Source organism: Barbus barbus (genome assembly GCF_936440315.1).
Source record: "Barbus barbus genome assembly, chromosome: 9".
NCBI lineage: Eukaryota > Metazoa > Chordata > Actinopteri > Cypriniformes > Cyprinidae > Barbus > Barbus barbus.
This window is the reverse complement of record NC_136737.1, coordinates 28,783,938-28,809,208: the sequence shown is the minus strand read 5'-3', so window position 1 is coordinate 28,809,208 and position 25,271 is coordinate 28,783,938. Positions and strand designations below refer to the sequence as shown.

General features: G+C 37.8%; 1 protein-coding gene across 1 annotated transcript; it reads right to left on the bottom strand.

Moving 5' to 3' along the window:
* Positions 1–1,881: 1,881 nt before the first annotated feature.
* Positions 1,882–24,948, bottom strand: LOC306874693 (uncharacterized protein). Its single transcript, XM_079424905.1, has 9 exons — positions 24,601–24,948; positions 5,824–5,911; positions 4,658–4,846; positions 4,437–4,526; positions 4,234–4,303; positions 3,762–3,800; positions 3,497–3,676; positions 3,213–3,379; positions 1,882–3,063 (listed from the first exon to the last, which is right to left on the bottom strand). The coding sequence occupies exons 3-8, from the start codon at positions 4,731–4,733 to the stop codon at positions 3,358–3,360; spliced, it is 477 nt and encodes a 158-aa protein (XP_079281031.1). The 5' UTR covers positions 4,734–4,846; positions 5,824–5,911; positions 24,601–24,948; the 3' UTR covers positions 1,882–3,063; positions 3,213–3,357.
* Between the last annotated feature and the right edge of the window lie 323 nt (positions 24,949–25,271).

Genomic DNA, 25,271 nt, shown 5'->3' with positions numbered 1-25,271 from the left:
TAATTTGTTATGGTTTTATATTCCTAAAGTGATCTTTGAAAAATGTGGAGGTTTACATTTTTTATTAGCTTGCGATTTTAGTTGCAGTAAACTCCGAGTTAAGCTCTCTAATTTTCATAAGCAAGCTCTGGACGCTTGTAAGCTTGCCTTCTGTCACAATATTTCCCCTCATAGATGTATTCTATGGAATAATCACAATGTGCTGCATGGAAAAATGTCCGTCTTTATAAAAAACTGGTTTGACAAAGGTGTAATTTTTGTTTTAGATTTGTTAAAAAAAGGATGGTAACTTCTATTCTTATTGGAAATCTCACCTAGAGTGTTTGAATGGGTAATTAATTCCATTTCACCCAAATTGTTACATTTGTTTAGGGCAAATTGTTACAGTTCTTTAAAATGTGAAATCCCCCAAAATTTGATTGGAGTTCTAGAGCTTTGTAATATTAAATGTAACAATTTCTGGATTAGAAAAACACTTATTAAGAAATGTAGTTCTCATCCTAAAGCATTTTATACGTGGAAACTAAAGGGCCCTTTTCTTTCTACTATTCAGATTTGGGCTGGTATTAACAAGTTTCTGTTACCTAACAAGATAAAAGACTTCACTATAAAATTCTTCATATGTACTATCCCTGTAATTCTCTACTTTCATAATTTCAGTTGGATATCTCGTCACAATCCACATTCTGTAATTCTAATTTGGAAACAATATCACACTTATTTTTTGAATGTGATTATGCACAGGATTTATGGAAAGAAATGTCTTGGCTTGTTTTCTCAGCTATTTAATTTTGAAATAAGTAATGTACTGTTTTTGATTTGGGAATCAGGATCAAAGGATGATATCTTGAAATTCTTAACTCTTTGTGGCCTATTTCATCTTCATACATCTAAAGTTACTGATTGTATGCCCAATTTTAGGATTTTTTGTATTGATTTGAAATTATTTTATGAATCCCTCTGCTCATCACTTAATAAGAAAGCTGTTAAAACAACTGTATTGATGGAAAAAATTATTACTTTGTTGTAAGGATTACCTCCTGAGTATTTCTTGAAGTTGACATTTTATGTGTAATTTTTCATTTTAGTTATAGTTTATTTTTTCTATAAATTATTTTATTGTTTACAGTAACTATTTATTTCCTTTTTCTTTACATTTCTTTTTTGTGTTACTACTTTTGTTCAGGTAATTACTGTTTTGTATTCTGATTGTGTATGTATGTTTTTTGCTTTGACTGTATCCCCTGTGAATGTTATTTGTTTAATAATAAAAAAAAGGGGGGGGGGGGGGGGGGATAAAGCTCCGACCAGAAACGAACAATGAAATGAATTGTCTACCTATTAAATTGTGTTTTATTAACGTCTACACCTACCCCAACCTTAAACATGCCCTTACAATAATGAAAAAATATGAATTATTTTTGTACAGTGTGACAAACATTACACTGTATTGTTGTGCGCATGCCCAGTAGCGCCATACATATCCCTTCTAGCCTTAACCAGATACGTGTTTCAGCGATAGCAGCGTCAATAGCAACGAACTAAAGATAAAACTAAATGTAATATACATTCACTAAACGAAGACTGTGAACATAAAATGAAAGCAGCCAATGGGAAGAGAGAAAATAAGATGTTCATCTACATAGACCTGGATCTATAGCATTTCAAGCCAATAACAGCAAGAACCTCCTGTATGTGGCACACTCTCTGGCAGATTATGACTGTAAAATCATTGTAGAAGTCATTTATTAAGTCAATTACTTTTCAAGCGTGCTGTGACAATGGCTGAAAACACGGCTGTAACTAATTTAGAGAAAGTTGTATTGTAGAGTCAATACACCTGTATGTTCCCTGTTATTTTTTACAAACTTATAGTTGCTTCAGAGGATTCAATACTTTATTGTCATTTAAACTTAGTCAAAGGGGATTTGGTTTGGTGAACTCACAAAAACAAAGCACCTCACGCACATTGATCATATTTGTACATTACAGTAAATAAGTCAAATAATCACAATATGGTAAACACACAATTTGTCGTCACACAGACTACTGGTGATGTGTGTGCTTAAAAACAGTACCTAAGCTGATCAGACCTAGTAAAACAGCACATCTACATTATATTCCACCACCATGAACTTTTTCTGTGATCTGCTGCAACATATACATTTTCCGCTTTGCATTTACAATCATTCATTTTTCACAGGATACAATGATATCATACAACACTGGAAATGTAAATAATCTCCTGTGTTCACAGAAAGATTGAACTTCACACCTGGGGCCTCATTTATAAAATGTCCGTCTCTTTCAGATGTCAAATCTATGAATCGCAAATGATCTTCAACTCACACGCAATTGAATGGTTTCAGCTCTCTGCCTTGTAAACGACTCCTAATTAATGTCATTAACATAAAATATCACCAATCATAATTTAGACCAGCGTGCTGCAAGAACAGAAACCTGCAGTGCTCAAACAGTCAATATGAGCGCTGGCGTGGATTAAAGCGTACTCACACTAAGATCAAATCTGAGCGTACGCACACTTTAGAAATGAGGCCCCAGGTGAAAGACAGATGGACGGGCTGAGAAACATTTCTCAAAGATGATGAGAAACAGTGTTAGTCATTTTTGTTGTGGGAGAAAATTGCCTAAGGAATAATTCCCAAGCAATTGCTTCCAGTCCTAGTTATCATTGTCATCCTCATAGTCATCATTATCTCCATCATCATTGTACACCAGTGTCTGAAATCCTGACATGGGGAGGGCCTGACACAAGTAGGGACTGTCTTCAGGAACAATGTCTGGAACATGTGGGTGAAACATCACAGTGGCTTGATGTAGTTTTCTCTCCAGCTGTTGGAGACGTTGGATGAGAGCAGCTTTTGCACCAGGCTGCTCTGTGTCTTTAATGGCAGAGCACAGAAAGGTACGCTGCTGATGGAGATGTTCAGTCACTCTTCTCATTTCCTGGTAAAGCATGCGCTTTTCCTCAGCTGCCCAAGTCTTCATATGCAAGGCATCTATCCCTCGCCTTTTTAGACTCCGTGAAACATCTTCTTCGATCTGGAGGAAGACAAAAGACAACTAAATGCTATGTCATTTTACCAGGTGGTTTCTAAAATGACTGTCAGGTAGTTGTGGTTAGTAAGCGGTGTCAGATGGTTACTAGAGTGACTGCTGTGTGGTTACTAGGGTTAGGTAACTATACTTACAGTGTCATCAAAGCAGAAGTAGACATGCCAAGAGCGATCGCATGCTTCCTGAAAATCAATTGTTGCAGGGAAGATGCTCATCTGTGGTGGCCACTGAATGCTATTGTATTCCTTTATTGCCTGTCTCAGTCTCTTGTTGGACAGTCTAATGGCAATGCCCTGTCCATCTGAAGCAAAGTTAGGAAACACACATGCAGAGAAATGAATCGATCAGTTTGTATCATGCTCCTTTTTAAAGTTTGATCATAATGTCTTATTGTATCTACTTATCCACAGTACTTTACCTGGATATTTTCTTTTCAGATGGAGGAGGACAGCTCGATTCAGTTCTAGCCTTGCAGATCAGTTGGCCTCTGAGCTCACAGTCAACATCTTTAAGGGTCGACTGGAAGTCTGAATCAGATTCTTGCCATCTTCTCCCAATGCGGTGTTTTTTCTCCATGTTCAGCAGAGAGTCTTCAATTCTACATGGTCAGCAAATAAATATGATAAAATTTTATTTACACACTTGATCAGAGTACAGTAACAGACAGATTACTGCTTGCTTACTCTGTTTCACCCTCCATGTACGACTCACGAGTCCCAGATCTATACATCACAAGAAGTGCAGCACAAATTCAGTAGCTACCAAGCAGAAACCTGAGCAAACATTGTATATGTTATAAGGGAGGCCTTGGTGGTAAGTGATTACTTATTATACCACATTAAATTACTGCAGCATTATAGCAACTCTTCATTTATAACCACTGTGACAGTGTCCTTCAAAACTATGCTGTTACTGTATTCACACCTAGGCTTCCAGCAGGGCACTATAAGACGGCTGTAATTACCATTTAGTCTTACATAACACATTAAACTCTTACTTCTAACTGAATCAGCTTGATGATGTAGTCCCTTTTCCATCTACAGACAGATCATTTTAAGACATTACTACTGCTCTAATAAAGTGCTTCATTTAATGTTACTCCTTCACATATCTTACAGTATTCAAGACATTCACACATTCACTTCAGTTGCTTACTTATTGATTTCTGTGTCTGTTGGGCTAGCTCCATCTCCCTTTTCTTCCATCTCTCCCTCAGAAACCAACACTAGACAACAAAAATAACAGGAAGCAAGACAAGCGTCAATGGTACATAGTCTGTGCAAAATGCGCTTGTAAATGGAATCTAAAAGTCTCCCATTTACAACTATTGTTACCTGCTTCTTATGTGCATTGTTTACCTGGTGCCTCTCTGATGACAGATGAGATATCTTCTTGAGCGAGAATCGATATTTTCTCTGCTTTGTCTAGTCTTTGCAGGAGCTGCACCTCTGTAAAGACAGTTTAATTTTCTTATACTGACCAATTTGTGTGTGATCAGCTTCACTCCAGAAAATATCAAATGCATAAACAGTGAACCACCAGCACAGAATTTTGACAGGTTATGCAGCAGTGGACAAACCTAGGTCAGTTGATTTCCTCCGTCCATAATGCAAAAGGGCATCAGTCAGCAGGTCAAGGCGGTGAGATGGGGTCATCTCCTTTGTGACTCTAGGTGCGTTCGACTTGAAGCACGGCTACAGACGGTGGTCAACGAGAGTAGCCGCTTGCAGTCAGGGGCGGAGTTGAAAACGGAAAAAAAATTTGAATTCTTTTGGAAGAAATAAAGCAATTCAATAAATTAAATACTTTCTTTGCTCGTTGTCGGAGAGTTTTTTATATCAGACTACAAGACAGTCACATCCAGGTAAGCCATTATAGCCTATTTTTATTTGTTTTTAAGTATTCTACTAATTTCTCCTACAAATTCATTGAGCCGAAGCATAAACTTTAGCTTGTTTTGTCAGAGAAACTCCTCTCCCACTCCGCTACCGCTCGCTTCGTCCGCCATTACGCTCTGCCGAAAAGAATTATGGGATAGGTAGGACGGGAAAGGATCCACCACACCCATCCTTCCAATTCGGGGAAAAGGAGGACGTATTTGTGGGCCGCATTTGAAGGATCCTACGAATTTGGACAGCCTTCGTCGCGGCGCTGTGACGTAACATCCTTCAAATGAGTACTCCGAAGGATGCAGACCCTGAATTTGGACACAGCCCCCGTAGGGGGGGCAAGCATTGCAAGTTGGTTTTATTTGCCGCATTCTGTGTTGTGATTTTTTAAAAACCATTCCTGAGCATTTTTAGACGCAAAGATACGTTGTGTGAACAGCCCGTAAAACATGATTGTTTTTGTTTTTTTGCTATTTCCCTAAGAAAATGAAGGTTTAGAAATATTTATAATATAGACGTAAAAATACTTCTCTTTTTAAACAGTCAAAGCTTTACAAAAATACCAAACACAAACAGTGACCTGTGTGGAATGCTAAGGGCCTTCCAAGTGCTCTGAAATTACCCCCTCAGTATATCCCACAATGCACCTCTTCAGCCCCCCCACGTGCCATCTTATTGCGCTCAAGCCTATCTTCCCACTGAGCAAGCTGTCGCCTTGGCAACAGCTCACAGTTTCCACCGTGTCTTGTGTAAAGCTCTTAGCCCTTGTATATCAAACACCGAGCGACACAGCAACACTCCTCCTTCGACAGACCAGAACATACACAGAAGCAACATAGTAACGGCGTCATTTTACCTGTATCTTGACAGCGATAACAACAGAACTGAGTTCACGGTCCAGCTCTTTCAGAACGATCAGCTTCTTCAGCGTCAGACTGCACAACCTTACAGACAGAGACACATAGAGAGAGACAGGATTATTTGGTGCCATCATAATTAGTCCCCAGTTATGATTTTCTGCTTCAGTCTGATTTATTTGTGAGGTTGCTCACATGACCTTTTAAATGCAGATGCTCCAAATTGTGTAAAACCACTGTGAATAAACACAACAAAACAAATGGAGGCAGTGCTATCAAAGCTCATGTTCAGAGAAATGCAATCAAATTGCATTTTGACTGATTGTGAGTGCAAAATAATAATCGTTTAATAAACCATACATAAAGGCAGGAGCTAGTTTATTGCTTGACAGTTGAAAAGGGTAAGCCTTGAAAAGTAAAGCTCAAAATATACTAATGAAAAAAAAAGATAAATCGTGATTAATCGCATCCAAAATAAAAGTTTTTGTTTACATAATATAATATGTGTGCACTTTGTATATTGACCAATGGTAGACAGGCAGATTGTTGGGGAAACCTGTTTGGATTATTTTTAACTCCACTGCTGGTGTAAAAGAAGCTACACACTTGACCTCAAAGGTGTGTTTCTAGCTGCCAAACACTGGCGAGCCTGTCTGTGTGGTGGATTCAGGAGTTAAGCAGGTATGAACTCATTCTATGGTCTTCTGGGAGCTAATTACTCTGCCGTCCTGAGTGTTTATCTGGATCAATAATGCCTTTGGCAAGACAGGAAGCTGTGCCCTACACATCATTATGCCCTCAAGTAGCACAAAAAAACGTAGTTGGTTTAGACTGAAATTCATGTTAATCTGTTTAATTACTCCTCGCACTTCGCAAAATATCAAAATGTGTTCGGATGCTACACTTCAATTTTCTGTTAAATCTGAAATGAACATTTTCGGAAATGAAAATGTAAGGAACATGTATTTGAAAGGAGCCTTTGAACTTCAAATACCACCCAGCCGACACTTTCATCCTGGAGATTTCTTCACCTTCACGTTCCAGAGTCTGTCAGGAGCTTATCCTGAGATTCACACACACACACACACACACACACACACACACACCTTGATTTCTCTGTCCTGTATGACTCACCCTCTCTGAAGACTGAAATACCTCACTCTTGATTTTTTTTCTCAGTATTTTCACTCCTTCCCTCTCTGTAAACCCCACTCTGGTCTCTAACTCTACAACAAGGACACAACCACATACACTAATGCCACTTCGAGTCCTGCATTACAGACACACACTACAAGCCACGCTTTATGTGCTGTGCGTGGTAAAGACATTAAAGATGCCATTCCCCCTATACAGTAATTTCACTTTTGGTCAATTATCCACTTACAGCTAGAACAAACAGCCATAGTTTTAGGGGTTTTTTCTTTCTCTTTTTTTTCATTAGCATTTTCCATGCCCTTTAGAATTAAAACCAGTTGTTTTTGCTACTGCACCTTTAAGACCTTTATATGTAAATGAATGGCTAACCCCTTCACCTGTAAAATGAGCAGTGAATCATGATATGTATAAATTGTGAAGTTTTAACAATAAAGTTTTCCTTTTTTAGCACTAAATCGCATATATAAAATACAAATATTAGGGCATTCACTATAAGGAACAATTATTTTAAACATCAAGCCTACACAACTTTATTTGAAGTGAAAGTGAAACTAGCAGCCTGTATGAAATGCATTGGTTTTGGAAAAAGTGGTACATCCCTAGTATCTATATTTTTAAACTGGAGAGTTAGCTTTGAGGTATGAAACTTGTAGGGACCAAAATCTTATATCACAATATGAGTCATTTTATTTCACGGTTACAATATATATCACAATATACTGTAGTTATTTTTGATTTTTGATACCATAGAAATTTCATAATTCTTGCCACCAGTGTCAATATCACACACAAAAAGTAATACTAGCCTAAAAATCAGCAATTAAATACAAAAATAAGAAACTAATTACAAGCAATCAGACAAACACTACAGTAGAACAAATAAATAAGAAATGCTGCATACATTCATTGTATAAACTAATCAAATGTATAAAACACTGCATATTCTTCACATTTAAATATATATTTCTTCTTATTAAAATACAAAAGTGACGAGCATTGAGAGATCTTTTGTTGTTTAATTAGCATGAATGACAGACAGCAGGAATATTAGACTGCTGTCACTTTAAGAGCTGCCCGGATCCAATAAACTGGTTTCTTATCCGTTTGCTTTAAGACTTAGTGTGCATTCACAAACAAACAAACTCATTTTCCCCTTTGGTGTGGATCTTTTGGGCAGGTGTGAATACAGCAATCGCACTCTGGTGCGCACCAAACAACCGAACCGAGACCCAGCTGAAGAGGTGGTCTCGGTCCGCTTCCAAACCAACTCTGGTACGGTCCGTTTAAGGTGTGAATATGAACCGGCCTCGATCCGACCCAATTGCAGAAAGCACGCTCAGAAACACACAGCTTGCGCATATAGTGCTGTTGTTTGCATTTCAATCGCTTAAATCACTTGTTTTTAAACCGCAATGCTTAAAAACACGTGGAAATTATGAGTTTATTTATTCTTGCCATTATGAGCAACAATTACGGCGTATTTAATTTGTTTCCACTGATGTCCTGAAGCGCGCTTCAGCTTCCACTCTCCGCACAAATGATTGGATATGCACCTAATAGCGCACATTTATCTAGGTTAAATGTTTAAACTAACATTTTGATATGCTTTAAGTATTTTATATCTATAGATTTTATTTTCAGCAAGTCGTAACTACATCATATGACATTGTCTCATTTGATGCTCATAAGTTTCTTCATATTGCGTTAGTGTCCGATAACAGCAAATCAGTAAAAGAATAAAGCCTGTTTTTGCACTTCCTGTTTTCCCTGCTTGAGAATTTCTGTGCAATGAATCGAAGACCTTGGCACACGTGTGGTTTTGTTTACAATTTCTGGTTCAATTGCAAAAAGGGCCGTGTGAAAGCAAACTTTCCTGGTGTGAATACACCCTTTAATTACTGTGTTTACGAGGATACTTTCAAAAATGGGCATTTTGACACATACAAGTGTGTGTATTTAACCATTCAAGGCCTATAAAGCAGCAAAAATAACTCCGTCTTCACATGTGCTCGTCTCACGTCTCTCAGACAGTGCGCGCATATAGAAAAATGAGTTCTCTTTTGCTGCTGATTGCGTTTTAATGGCTTAAGATTACTTGTTTTTAAACCACAATGCTTAAAAGTGTGTGCAAACGCTAACTAGCAATTTCTCAGTGAAAATAGTTTTTTCCCAGTGTAGAGTCACCTCTGTGAATATGTGTAAATATCAAGGACATCATCATCAAGATATTCCATAAAGTGAGCTCTTTAACTGGATGTGCAACTCTCCATCAACTTCTCCTGCTCTTCATTCATGGCTCTGATGGAGAGCAGGCAGAGAAACATTTATGCTGGGTCAGCTCAAAACACAGCCACCCGACTGAAGCTATTCAGTGCTGGTCATTGAAAAGCCCCTGGAACGGCCCAAACATTCCATGCCAGAGATCATGAGAAAAAGCACAAACAGAGGCACATTCACTGTTCTGGCTCAGTCTCTCAGGATCCAGTGTCAGTCTTACATAAGATCCTGACCACGGCTGCTGATCCAGCATCTCCTCAGGACAACATCCCAGTCAGAACTCTGGCCAGTCACACCAGCCGCAAAAACAATGCGAGTCATCACCTCTGACCCCAAACAAGATGATAAATTATGATTCCACAACATGTCAGAGCATGTGAACTACCTGCCAAGCCACATCTCCAGCCTCCTTCATGTCATTAAAGGCCCTAAACTTTGTAGAGCAAGGTTGTCCAATCCTGGTCTTGGAGGGCAGACATCTTGCAGATTTGAGCTCCAACACACTTGACTAGAAGTTTCTAGTAAGTCTAAAGACCTTGATTAGCTGGATTAGGTGTGTTTAATTAGGGCTGGAGCTAAACCCTCCAGGAGCAGGTTTGGACACCCCTGATTTAGGGATAGAAAGAAGTTGGACATATCTGAGCAGTGGTTTACTGTTATTACAATGCTGGAATTATCTACATGAATATGTCAATATGTGCTGTGTGCTTTCCTCTCAATAACAAACTAAACACACTCCTATAATAACAGCGGTGAGAAAGCATCAGTTAAGAAAGCATCTGATCGCAGTGATGTAGATATGTTTGCACCGGCTCTGCGATTCAGCACTCCAGTCAAATCAAGTCATTTTTTAATATAGCACTTTATACAGTAGACTGCATAGAAGCAAGCAGCTTTACAGTGTTAAACATGAAATATATATAGTTATTCTAGTCACATGATCCTTCAGAAATCCTTCTAATATGCTGATTTGGTGCTCAAGAAATATTTCTGATTAATATCAATGTTGAAAATATAATATCATTTATTTGAAATAGTCATTTATTTGTAACATTATACATTTCTTGACTGTCGTTTTTTGTTAGTTTAATGTGCCCTTGTTGAATAAAATGATTAATTTCTTTCCAAAATAAAATATTTACTGACCTCAAACTTGAAAGGTATATCATGTAAGTATTGTAAACTTGTATTGCCTTTAATTTATTATATATAAAAAAAGTTTTTATTGTGGTATTTTACTATGGCATATACTATAGTACTTTTTATTAATGGTTTGAATTAGTTTTTATCTTTATATGTTCTGTTTTGTCTATAATAATATTGTTGTGTGCTTCTCTCATTTGTATTAGTTTTAGTTTTTTATGTCTACATTATTATTATCATTATCACTTTTGGTTTTAGTTATTTTAGTACATCAAGTTAAAATAAATAAAAACAAGAATTGTTTCCTAGGGAACTATAGCTGTTTATTACAAGTTTATTTTATTTAAAGTAACAAAAGTTAGGCTATATAATAACCCTGATTAAAATACAACAAAAAATATACTCTTGGTATAATGGCAAAATAATGGAAATTACGAAGCCATACAAATGTGTTTTTGTGGAAACTTGTCCTACAATCTTAGTGGAGCTATAGGCCTAAACACACTCAAACACAATGAGTTTGCACACAGATGTTGGTCAAATGTGACCTGCACATGTCCTCATATACTCTGGGTCATGAAGGGTCAGAGCAACCCGATTTAGAGGCGCTGCAGAGCCACATTAGTCAGTGTGAAGATGCCTTCAGCCTTCGGTCAGCGTTTCTTTTTCTGTGTTCGGGGAGGATGTGCTAATCTCAGCGCAGACTCTTGGCATGAACGGAAACAGGTTGCTCCCTAATGATTCCCGACTGTAAGAAGCTTAACAGAGATGGTGTTGCCCGTGGCACCCGGAGCGAGACAGCACACACTGCCTTCAATCACCATCTCTCACACACACACAGCAGCCATGATAGTATTATGAAATACTCTGACATATTCCCACAGGGAACAGAGGATTGTGGGGAGGTTGTTATGATTGTAAATCTGTCATGATAAATAGCCTGCTAAGTCTTAAAACACGGTCCGCCGACACAGATGATTGAGTATTAGTCTGTACCTGCCCTAAACAACAAACCCGTTTCCAGAGGGAGGAGTGTGTGTGTTTTGATCTGTTCTGTCTAAGACCCTGATTATGAACGTAATCTCGGCACACCTTAAGGTCACGCATGTGAAAATACAGATTGAGGCATATACGGCTACAAACACAAATATGTATCTGCTGTCAAAACACCTTGTTCCTCTGTTTGTGCGTGTTATGCCACAGGATATGAATTATGCAATCGTAAAGTGTGGGCAGAAGGTTATGTGTATTGCAGGGGGGCGCAAGTTCCTTGAAGCGTATTATTTTAAACAATGCAGAGCCTCATTTATGATGCATGAGAAAATAAATTTTGTAAACATTCTTATAAAAACTGCCAAAGCAACCAATTGCAGGGTTAGCAAAATGTAGCCAAATGAAAAAAAATAAAAATCCATAAACAAGGTTATTGCAATACATTTATCAGTAAAGTGTGATATGTAATGCAGTGTGACTTTATGCCCAGAACCACTGCTTTGACATGAAATTATGGCTTGGTGATGTTTATGAACAGATTATCTTGCTACATTCTTAAAAATAAAAGTTTTTTATTGGGATTGATGGCTCCATGATGAACATATAATATCCATGGAACCTTTCCATTCCACAAAAGGTTCTTTAAAGTGTTCTTTAGATTATTAAAATGTTCTGTTTACCATCTCTGGTTCCTCAAAGAACTTTTCAGTGAACAGAACCGGAAAAAAAAAAAAGTGCATCACTGATCTAAAGATTTAATGATCTAAAGAACTGTATCACTATTCCTGGTGGAAAAACTACATTACCCATGATTCTGCAGAGAATCTTTCCAAATCAGAGCCGAAGGAAGCCAGTCATGCCAAAATAACACTCTATTGAGCGCAATGACGTAACATATTCAGCATCTTTAAATCAATAGTTGTATATTTATTCATCATTTTTTATGTCATGCACAGTGATTTATAGGATTGTAGTTTATTTCGTCATTAAATATTAAACCATTAAAACTAAGTCTTGTACCTTTGCCTTATTGTTCAATTTTCCAATACGATTTTGTTTCAAATCAAAGTTTGTGGTGTTTTGATTTACCTCATAGTTGGCTTTGGTTTGTTGCTTATAACTCTTCAACTATCACCTTTTTAAAATCCGTATGATGGGAAATAAATTTCAGGGACCAAGGCTGCTGAAATCCAACCTATGACACCAGGACTGACCTTTAAACAGCAACTCAAGGTCGTGTCTTTTCCCAAAATGAGTGAATGGCAGTAATTAGCAGTGATTTTTCAGTGGCGCCTCGGGCTGTAACACTAAAGGAAATCACATCAGCAGGACAGAAGACCAACACCCATAATGACCCGAGCTAATCAATGAGCTACATTAGAACCTGAACCTATATCATCCTATTCACAGACAAAACCAACTCAATTTCTCTTGTTTATATTCTAATAATGAAATTATACAGCCAGTCGATGCAAAATGCAGTTTAAGAGATTTGTTGCTATTTTTGTATTTAAGGGAAATTGACCATTATTTTAACAAAAGAAATCTGACATTCGATTTTTTTGTTTGTTTATATAACAAAGCTATCACGCCACTAGAGAAGACCTGAAATATAGTTCACAAATTAACCTGTTTTTATGATACTATGAATACATAAATCCGAAAGGCTGTTTGATTTTCTTTCTTGTCCAAGTGTGTCAAAACAGAAATTTTCACACCGTTTGGTGTACACTGAAAAAACTTTAGGATTTACTTTGAAACAATTTCACAAATAATTACAAAGAAATGATAACTAGCACTGAATGAAACATGCAATTTTCAACTCCAAAATCTGAAAAAGTAATACAATAGTAATCCAAATAGTACAAATGTAATCCAGTAATCTTTCTTTTATTTACTATTTCAGTTACACACTGGTCTGTGTGCAAAATCGAACTGAATTTTCATGGGAACATTTGTGTTGGTGTGAACAGACCTTCAGTTGCCATTCACTTTCATTACATGCAAAAGAGTGGCAGGAAAATTCTCCTTTTGATTTCCACAATGGAAAGTCTGGAATGGCATGATGGCGAGTAAATGCTGACGGACTTTTTATTCTTCTAGTCCTATATACCACACAAACAGCACCCATAGATGCTTCTCCTGCATGGAAAGCATGCTTCTGAGCACAGCCATGCCAATGATGTGCACTTTGGCACGTAAACACCTCTTCTGTTCCCCATTGAGAGGTGGAGATCAAAGCCTCGTGTTTGTCTCGTGACTGCAGCATCTCAAGCATAATGAACAACAACCTGCAGCATTTGCATAATGAACACTCTCCCGGAAAACCCGCTCATTCAGAGGTCAGGCTCCAACATTTTTATGAAACACTGCAATATTTGCAAGACAAATACCATGTTGCTCTTCCAGCTTTCCCCTCTATATGATGAGGAAGTGTTGCTGCATCACACAGAGATATGTAAACTCACGGTCACCAGCACAGGCTGCCCTGCTCTACTTTTCTGAAACGACTACACGTCGCTTGACTCAGCAGACAGACTATTTTGTGCTCACTCTGAGGGCAAGTTTATGCCCCGTTCTCTGCTGACTCACAGGCCACAGGTTTGCCACCCTGCAGCCAGGATCTGAGTCAAACAGGAAATAACTTGCATTGTAAGACATTATCTTGCCTGTGTGTGCAGTCCAGCTCTCTCTGCTCATGGGAAACACTCCATATAAACAAAACACTGTTTCCAAATATACTTCTCTGACCTATAATAGAAGAAATGATAAACAAAACCAAGGCTGGGCAATAATAACAATGTATGTTCCCAGTAAATTTCACCATGAATACGGAGCCTCAGTGCTTTTGGTGTTCACAATAGTAGTGCATTTAAAAGGTAGTGCATCACACAAATCAAATGAAATGTCAGATTTAAACAGTAAATAGTTTAAAGGAACTTATTTTCCAACTCCCCAAGAGTTAAACAGTTGAGTTTTACCGTTTTTGAATCTATTCAGCCGATCTCCAGGTCTGGCGGTAGCACTTTTAGCGTAGCTTAGCATAGATCATTGAATCTGATTAGACCGTTAGCATCATCATAGTTATTTATGATGCTTTGGAAACTTATTATGTGAACCCTGAATTATAAATATAACAAGGCCAATAATAACTCTAATTGCACTTATGATAACAATAATTTAATACATCTTAATTTTATTGTCCTATTCCAAAACCAGAAAACCTAGATAGCTTGTGTTTGCCAAGACAACATTGTGCGTATCGTTTGTGAAGAACTTAGGGATTTTTGCATCAATAAAACGGTTATATTTGATCAATACTTGTGTGCTGTGTATTTCTATGCTTATAGGAGCGCTGTGTTGTCATTTTAACATCATGTTAACATCCCACTCTCCTTGAACTCAACTGTGAGCTGATTCCCTCTGTGTTTATTTGAGCTCAGTCACTTCATTGTTCAAATGGCCAGGTACTTTGTTGCTGTGTGTGTCCAGCTCTACTGGTACAGTAGGTAGATACTAGTTGGTGTTTCTAGTTCTGGTTGCTCTGCTGTAGTATTTATGAACATCCACACCACTAGAGATGCTAAAATGAAATTAAATCAGTCTCATTCTGATACTTAAAACAGTCCAATCAGTGCAAACCGTGTCACTACGCATGATGCAACACACTGCACATGACAGTCCTGGGGTGTTATTTTTAATATATTCATAATGATCACTAGAGGAACATCAAGAATCTGCTGGAATGAACAAGAGGGAGATAATGCAGTAAAAGCGTCCTGTTAATCTCCTGTTGACCAGTGCATTGTGTTTAATGCACATCACTCACACTCGGCCGGCTCAGAACAATGAACGTCTGCTCTTACACACTTTATCCCACTTCCACAGACATACAGCTTCCTCTTTCTGCTCAGCTCAATGGCTCTGTAGTGTGAGGTGCTGTGTTACGGCTGTCTCTCTCTCTCTCTCACACACACACACACACACACACACACACGCGTATCTGTATGCTGTGACACAGATGGTGATGGTGACTCATGGATCTCACAGATCGGTGTGTTTCAGTGCTGTCTGATGGTATTTGGAGCATTGCTCTTTGTCTTGATCTCTCTTGCATGCAGATAAAATGTTCCTTCAACACACTCACACACACACACACACACACACACACACACACACACACTATATTTGTGGGGACATTTGGTCCCTTAATGTAGGGAATAGCAGTACACACACACACACACACACACACACACACACAAATATGTGTTTGTTTGATGATTTATATGCCAGAATTCATTTAGCTGTTTAATACAAGGAATACAAGTGTTGTTATAGTTAACTAAAACTAAATCTATTAAAAACACCGCTGGTAGTTGAAACCAAGATATATTAGATGAAATATGTTTAAATAAAAAAATGTTGCCTTGGCAACTAACTAAAATAAGGTTACGCTGACATATTAAAATTACTGAAACTAAAACTGAAATAAATTCAAGGTAAATTTAAAATAAACTAATGAAAAAACTGACTAACATGTAAACTAAAAATAAAATATAAAAATAACAGTAAATACAAAATATTAACAAATACTATAATATTTTATAAATAATACCAAAATAATGTATTGTAATTAAAATAATGTATAGTATTGTTATTATTATTATAAGATACAATTTGAGTACAAGTTGAGTACCATCTTCATCATTTGAATAATCTCAGTGTGTTGTCATACTATTATGCATAGTGTTATTAACAACATGAATATTATACACAGTTATTTTGATCATCATTATTTCTTATGATGCATTCAAACACACGTTCTACTTGTTGAGTCACAGGAATGTCTCTGTGCTCCTCGTTTGTTACCGGTGGTGTCTTCTAAAGGAAACATCATTATTCATGCTCCTAAACCTGACTTCAGTGTGTAACTCATCCAGTGTTTGTGCCTCAGACCATCAGGCTACTGAACATGCATTAGTCTCTACTCTTACCTCAGCTCTCTGTCACGGTACTGCAGGGACTCTGTCACTTTTAACTGTCCATTCAGATAAGCTCCTGTGTTATTTATCTGCAGATACACCATCATGCTCTAATGCAGTGTATCTGACTTTAGCAGAGCACTTGAGTGAGGGTTTGGATTCTGTTTTTCATTGTTCAGATGTGTTGTTTTTAAATATAATCGTCTGTTTAGTGTTAAATCTCACACGTTTATACCACTGACTTAATTATCTTGTATTAATAAATATATAAACCACGGCTGGGATGGACCAAACAGTCACAGGAAGAGGCTGCATGGAGCTCCTTCCTGAAGAGGAAACACTTCATGGAAAACCGAATGCCTCTTCACACACACACACACACACACACACACACACACACACACACACACACAGACACACACACACACACACTCTCACAACGTGAGTCAATAATGAAGGAAACTAGGAAACCAAGTGTTAATAAAAGCGCTCATATGGCAGAATGCTCAAATTAAGAAGGCATTATAAGTTCATCAAACACACCATCTGTTTTCCCTACCACTATATTTGACAAGAATTATGTATTTAGTGTAGGACTATCCAGAATCGCTATAATATTGTGTATTTTTAGAGGTGTTTGCTGAGGACAGTATCACTACTGCTCCTCATACTTCAGACTGAATCAGCCCTAATTATAAAGTATATCATTTAGTTTTTTCACAGCATGTGTAAGTGATCTGTAACTTCACTGCAAATGATCAAAGTTCAGGACTCTCACGCTCACTGCACTGCTAATTGGTCGCCTCAGCTCTCAGCGATGCCCCGCGGGCTCATGGGTAGTTTTCCACTTGCGGAGGAGATTCAGAGAGAAACCTGTGCTATATCTTCCTGAGTGACTCTGATAGATAAAGAGAGGAAGAGAGAGAAGCAGATGAAAGGAGAGAAGGTGGGAGAGATGAAAGTCGTGGTAATTTCTTCCTGAAGGAAATGTCTTCCCTGATGGGACAAATCCTGCTTTCATCGGTAACTCTGATTTGGACCTTGCTAGCCCTTGTGAAAAACAACTGTGCTTATAGTGTACTTCAAATCTTATCAGTTTATTCTAAAAAACTGTATTTGCATATCATATTAATGAAAGAAAATGGCACTTAAGTGAGAGACACTGTTTTTAATACACGTCAAATTAAAATTCTACTTTCATAATTTTTGATGGGTCAACTAACACAATGCATTGTGTTTATCAATATTAATAAAAAAAAAGAATCAATTAACCCCAAGGTTTTGAGCAGTATGTGCATACATGCCTTCATGCATACAGACACAGGAAGAACAAAAGGAGGAAGAGGACAAACGCAGTTTATTCTCACCACATCAGCCACAATCTCTGCAGCTCGATGCATGCAAGCATGAAAACACCAGACCCTCCGAAACACATATGCACATGTGCTGCCCCCCGAGACACACGGTGTCTCTTTTTGATTTGCTCAGTAAGGACATGATTGTAAAACCTTTGGCCTGTTTTTGCACTATATATCTAAACTTTGATGTTTTCACATCTCAGTCTCCCATAATTACTTTGATCACCCTAGCAACAATATAGCAATGGCTTAGCAACCACTCAAAACACCCTCGAAACCACTTAGGAACAGTCTTGCTAAGTTACTGTCACCAATAATACACCAGAAACTACCTAGAAATGCACTAGCAACCACCCACAGCACCCTAGCAACTGCACAGTAATGTATTAAAACAGTCATATTTAAACAACCACAATTAGTTTTTTAACTTAAAATGTAGGTTACCACCATGATAACACAGAGGGCAAATTCAGAGTTCATTATAAGTGGGCTGTCCATAAACCATAACCAGTACTCATACAAAGTCATACACACAATTACAAAACAGCATCATGGTAACACACGACACTGAAATAATGCAATGCAGATGAACTAAATAACGAAAACGCAACACAAAACACCCCATGTACTGATTACTGATAACAGTTATTTATGTAAAATATAATGAGTAGTGCTGTCAAGCGATTAATCGCAATTAATCGCATCCAAAATAAAAGTTTTTGTTCAATGTAAATGTTTTCAACATATATATTGTATGTGTGTGTATTTATATAGACATAATAAATATACACAGTACACATAGATATATTATGTGAACTAAAACTTTAATCGATTAAAAACGATTAATCGTTTGACAGCACTAATAATAAGGAATGTCCTTTAGCTGTTTTTCACTGTAAATTATATTTAATTCATATTTTTCACTTGAGAAAACCATACATTTGACTAAATTTTATAGTAGAACTACAAATAATGCAAATTTAAAAGCACTAAACAGGGTTTCACCATATGTTAGGTAACCAATAACAGGTTCCTGAAGCATTTTTACTGTCTTTTATGCATGTTTACTGAGTTAATTTATATAGACCCTATTGGCTTATCAGAGGTGTTACTCTGTTGTAATATGATATACGTCTGCCTTAATCAATAGATCATATGATTTTTAGCAGGACACTAGAAACGAATGCCGCTTTATATCTCAATTCCAGGGCAGAACATGCCAAAATTCATCAAAAACATGCTCCAACATATCAGCGCTATCCAGTGATAGCTGCTCTACCGCTGTCTGAGCTCGACGAGAGAAAGAGAAGCACAAAACGACACAGCCGGGGTCCTGAGGCGCTCCGAAATTAATTAAAATGCCTCCCGTCGAGACGTCAGATACCGAGGATGACCTCTTAAAAAGAGTACCATGAAAAAGACATCAAACCATCCAATAGCAGGAAACTACACGGTTAATCACAGATCCGATGCTAAACAGCTTTGAAATCAATAGGTTCCTACAAGTCTGCGATAAAAGGAGTATAACTGGCCTATTGCTTCTTATATAAGAGGTATATGCATGTTTAGCAAGGATGGGAATCACAAAGAATTGTGCAATTTTGGTTCCTTTATAGTTCTATCAACGACTAATAAAAATCTATAGAGCAATCAACAGAAAACAATTATCATTAGTAGCAGCCCAAGATAATTCACCCAAAAATGTTCTCATCATTTACCATCATGTTCCAAACCTGTATGACTTTCTTTCTTCTGCAGAACACAAAAGAAGATATGTTCATATTTCAACAGCTTACGGATATCCATGTGTGGATGAAATAAACACTGAGACATTTCCTCTGACATTTACTGACGCCCCGAAGTCCTTTTAGTGTGTATCAGTGGTTTAAAACAGAAAATGAGCCTGAGCTGTGCAGCTAATTTCCTGCGGGACCCTTGAGAAACAGAAACCAATGGTTTTCAAGAGGTACAGTGATGCATGCATTTCCACCGCATGGATCTCTGGGAAAGGACAACATCATGTACATCAGCTGGCGTTTCATCAGAAATAATGACCCTACACCGAGTCCCACACCAATTAAGGCCCAATGAACGAGCATGAATAATTGACATGCTGGCTGCATAAACGGATTGGAGCCGCATGTTTAATTACGGCAGCCTGATCTATGGCTGGTTGGGTTTACACTCATTTGTCTTTGCAGGGACATGAGGAAGGAGGGGAGGAATCTATAAATCACTTCCAGCGGCCCTCGTTATTTGTACACCTATAGTGTCCTTCTAGAGACTGGGACTGGGTACTGCCGGCTATTTTATGAAACACTAAACATTGCGATATAAGACGTGATTAGAAACACTGCACTGCAATGACAATAGCATTAGATTGTGCCTGAAGTAACTCAGAGTTTGGCTTATTTAAATCAACTGCTTCTTCATTAACACGAATGTGAATATTATAAACTGTATTGTATTTTTCTTATTTAAAACTTAGATTCTTTTATTTTAATTTATTATTTATTATTATTAACACCAAGATAATGGGTTCAATTCCGAGCAAAATTCACATGCAAGAATTGATAAAAATGTGCTTCAATGCAGTGCACATTTCTTTGAATAAACACATCCACTAAATGCATAAATACCTTTATAAAATAGTTGAGAAACTGACATGACCAAATATTTTTATTTTATTTTGGGTGCGTACACCTGCATTTTACCATGAAATGCTAACCCGCTAATTCACAATCGCAACAGAAATGTTGTACACACATTCCACAACACCTCAAAATGGCAATATATACAGGCAATTTTACAACACTAAGGAAATCTCACACAATTTCAAGGAAAACATGTAGCTTAACAAGTATTTCCAATAACTCAAATAGTTTTTACTTTATTAAATGACTCATTAATTAAACTGACGGTCATGAGCATATGTTCTAGTTCTTGATTCCCAACCGCGATCGGTACAGAGACTCAGCTGTAGTTCCTCTAGAAGTCCAGCCATGCTGTATGAAGCAGAACAAATGAAGCAAACAGCTTTGGCATTTGAGCATAATTCACATTTGCCCTTTCTTTGAGAGGACTCGGGGGCGGCCCGCGGCGTCAGATCTGGAGCTGTGAACTGCTGAGGTCCAGATACTTGAGGGACGCCCTACGTCTCAGGAAGCATCCTGTTCTTATTACCAAAGCCATCGAGACACATCTGGGCTGAGCTGATTAATCTGGTCCCATGAGTTCTCACAGCTCTCTGTGGAGCTTAATGTGCCACCAGGTTTGCTTTTAGTCAGACAATGACTCGCTGTACTGAACCATCATCCAAAATAACAGAAAAACAACAGAGAGGTGGCACACATCCACACTTGCTACATTAATAAATAAAAAAGGTTGTGATACATTGCAAATATAGTAACAACCAAAGGATGTTTTTAGTCAAAATGCACATTTACTACATAGATATTAGACATTTACATTACATTTAGTCATTTAGCAGATGCTTTTATCCAAAGCAATGGATGCAATCAAAATCAACAAAAGAGCAATGATATGCAAGCGCTATAACAAATCTCAGTTAGCGTAACACAGTACACGTAGCAAGGTTTGTTTGTTTGTTTGTTTTTTTAATTATATAATAAAAAGAAAACAGATAGAATAGAAAAAGAAAAAAGAAAGCTAGTGTTAGAGGCCTTTTTTTGCTTTTATTAATTGTATAATAAATAAAAAGAAAACAAATAGATAGAATACAAAAAGATTAGAAAAGCTAGTGTTAGTTTATTTTTTTAATAATAGAAGTAGAATAGAGAGTGCTATAGTTAGACGGTCAAATAAAGATGGAAGAGATGTGTTTTTAGCCGATTCTTGAAGATGGCTAAGGATTCAGCTGCTCGGATTGAGTTGGGCAGGTCATTCTACCAGGAGGGAACATTTCATTTAAAAGTCTGTGAAAGTGATTTTGTGCCTCTTTGGGATGAACAATAAAGCGACGTTCACTTGCAGAACGCAAGCTTCCAGAGGCACATAAGTCTGACGTAATGAATTTAGGTATAGGGGTGCAGAGCCAGTGGTGGTTTTGTAGGCAAACATTAATGCCTTGAATTTATGCGAGCAGCTATGGGTAGCCAGTGCAAATTGATAAGGTGTGATGCGTGTTCTTTTTGCCTCATTAAAAATGTATCTTGCTGCCACGTTCTGGATCAATTGTAAAGGTTTGATAGAACTGGCTGGAAGACCTGACGAGAACATTGCAATAGTCCAGTCTGGACAGAACATGAGCCTGAACAAGGAGTTGCGAAGCATGTTCTGAAAGAAAGGGCCTGATCTTCTTGATGTTGAATGAAGAAAATCTGCAGGACCGGGCAGTTTTAGCAATGCAGTCTGAGAAAGTCATCTGATCATCAATCATAACTCCAAGGTTTCTGGCTGTTTTTGAAGGAGTGATGGTTGATGTGTCTAACTGGATGGTGAAATTGTGACGAAACGATAGGTTTGCTGGAACCACAAGCAGTTCTGTCTTGGCAAGGTTGAGTTGAAGGTGATGGTCCTTCATCCAGCCAGAAATGTCTGTTAGACATGCTGAGATGCGAGCAGCTATCGTCGGATCATCAAGATGGAATGAGAGGAGTTGAGTGTCATCAGCATAGCAGTGATATGAAAAGACATGTTTCTGAATGACAGAACCTAGTGATGCCATGTAGACAGAGAAGAGAAGTGGTCCAAGAACTGAGCCCTGAGGCACCCCAGTAACTAGACGTTGAGACTTGGACACCTCACCTCTCCAAGATACCTTGAAGGAACTATTTGAGACTCAAATAAGTAAGGTAAGACTCAAACCACTGGAGTATGGTTCCTGAGATGCCCTTTACCAATAGGGTTGACAGGAGGATCTGGTAGTTGACCGTATCAAAAGCAGCTGACAGATCCAGCAAGATAAGTATTGAAGATTTGGAGTCCGACACAAAATATAATTAAGCAAATTCATTAGCTTAATTCATTTTAGCACAAATTAAACACTGTATTGACAAATGAGCGTCCATGACCAGATTTTTGTATAAACTGCCATATTTAGTGATACTGATGTGACAATTAAATCAATGTATTATGTTTTAGATTCTCAGATTGTGAAATTTAAAATTCATAACTGTTTGTTTAATCTTGCTGTCTTTAAGATCCCTTATTGTGCTAAGACTGCATCTGAAGATAGCAGAAAACACCCTGCCCTTAAAACAACAAACAGAGGATGTGCTTGCTTTAACTTTATAATGTTTGACAACTACAAAATCCAATCTGGCATCGAAGAAGACACACTAGATTTTGCTCTTTGTTCACTTCCATAAGCATGTAAATGCTGGTGCTTGAGTACTGATCCTATTCATCAACCTGATATACACAAAGTTGGGGATTTTGGATGAAGTCAATTAATAAAAAATAAAAAAAAGTATGATTTAAAAAAAATATATATATACAAATTCGCAACCAATTTGCCAATTAAGATTTTTTTTCCAGTATGCAATATCCTGATGACAATTTAAGAGAATGAATCAAATACTTTAGTTCAGGAAGGTATTAATAGAATTCACATACTAGGCTTGAATCTGTAAAGCATCTCGCCAATCTTTTAACTTCACTCTTATGGAAATGTTCCATGAAGAACTGGGTTTTAAATTCATATTACAGGATGTGGTTTGGGTCATTTGGACAAAATGCATCATGTGTAACATGAATTCTTTGGGCAAAGAGTTAAGGGAATAACATACTGATATTCTAAATATTGGGATGATGCTTTCTCTTACAAACAAGTCAAGCATGTCAAAAGTGATTTTATTAAACCCTAAGAGATACGCTGGTTTTCTATATAATCACCAACAGCTATGATCATGTAATACAGCATTATTTAAAACTGTTAATAACCGATAATAACAGAATCATACTTGAAAACTGAATAACTGAAAACTGATAATAGCAGACAATAACTGAAACTAACTTCATTCAAAATCCTGAATATGCATCTTTTTTATAAAAAAATGACACTCATGGTCATTACAACAAGCTCAAATCTGCATTGATTTGACTGTAATGAATACAAAAGGGCTTTTGAGACCACTGATTGCTTCAGACTTAAAAAGCTTCCATGCAATTAACACAGGCTTTTTAAAAAACATGCTCCATCCTCATTTTAAAACCAAAACAAGGCACATTTTCAGTAAATATATGCAAAGTTGCACTTAAATTATATTAACTATGATGAGATTAAATGGCATGTCAGAAGAAAGATATTGAAATGAGGCACTAAAACAACCCTTTCTGAATATAAAGGTGTTGATCACAGGCTCTGAAAGTCAATTTGAACATTTTCAGGTCATCTAAACTAAGCATGATCCAAACACACTGTCCTGTCTTTGCAATGCTTTAACTTTAGTGGGTGTGTTTATATGACACCCAAAACATGCTGATTACTTCTGATTTTATGTGTATATAAACCAAACTAAACACACAAGAAATGCACCTATATAAAGCTCTCTGACATATGTTTCCAAATATTTCGTTTTTCAGCATCACAACATTGCATGAATCTGATTTGTTGTGACCCGCTTTACGAAACATGTACATTATTCCGGTCAACTATTGATGTTTTCTGTGTTCATACAGACACTTGCCAACATAATTGTGCACACAATGAACATATTAATGTTTCCATGTGTCATAACACAGCACCATCGCAACACTGAATGCACAAGTTTTGTTTTGACCTCCTTCAGCATAACATGCGCAAGTTAAAGCCCATGTTGCACAGAAGAGCATGCAAGCAACGAAATGCATGAGTGTCCTGAAGCTTTATTTACACACATGAACAATAGCATTAGGTTTGATGTACCTCGGAACACAGCTCGGAGATGAGCGGTCAATCTCCCACGTTGCAAATAAATTCATAGGCACAGGCATGATGGGACCCAAACCCGCCGCACCCGAGCCCGAGCCCCCAGCTCCGGACATGGCTGATCCTCCGGGCGCAGCGGCGGCGGGTGCGGGAGCGGGTGCACCGAGCACCGGGTTCATGAAGGCGGCCCGGACCCCTCCTCTCTCCACAGCCGCGGCCATCACCGAACCGAAGCTCAAGCTGGACTGCGATGGTCGAGGACCTCACTGCTCATGCACACGGTCCGGACGGCTTTCATCTCTCACATACACAGATTTGCGATGTTCAGAGGCGGAGCTTCGCTTCAGAAGAAAATGTGGAGCAGATGCGATCTGCGGTCGGTCGACAGGCGGCACTAAATCACGGGTTCAGGAAGCCACTCGCTAACGAGTCGTTCTTTTGAGTGATTCATTCGAACCGATTCGCGAACCGTTCGTACAGTACTGCATTGTTTATAAGAGAGAACATCTGTTTAGGAATAAACCTGTAGGGTCAGCCACATGCTTGAACTTATTACCATAAACAATGCAACATTTGACAATATAATAGGCCTATCAAGAATAAATCAGTTATTTCTTCTGCACTGGAAGCTGTCGTCTAATTCCTTGTGTGTGTAAACATAGTTGATA

What these genes read in the sequence shown, in the direction of transcription:
- LOC306874693 (XM_079424905.1), bottom strand. Translation starts at nt 4,733, where the DNA reads ATGACCCCATCTCACCGCCTTGACCTGCTGACTGATGCCCTTTTGCAT. An exon ending in GAGGAAATCAACTGACCTAG is followed by an intron (nt 4,527 to 4,657) that starts GTTTGTCCACTG and finishes CTGTCTTTACAG; the next exon opens with AGGTGCAGCTCCTGCAAAGA. An exon ending in TGTCATCAGAGAGGCACCAG is followed by an intron (nt 4,304 to 4,436) that starts GTAAACAATGCA and finishes TTTGTTGTCTAG; the next exon opens with TGTTGGTTTCTGAGGGAGAG.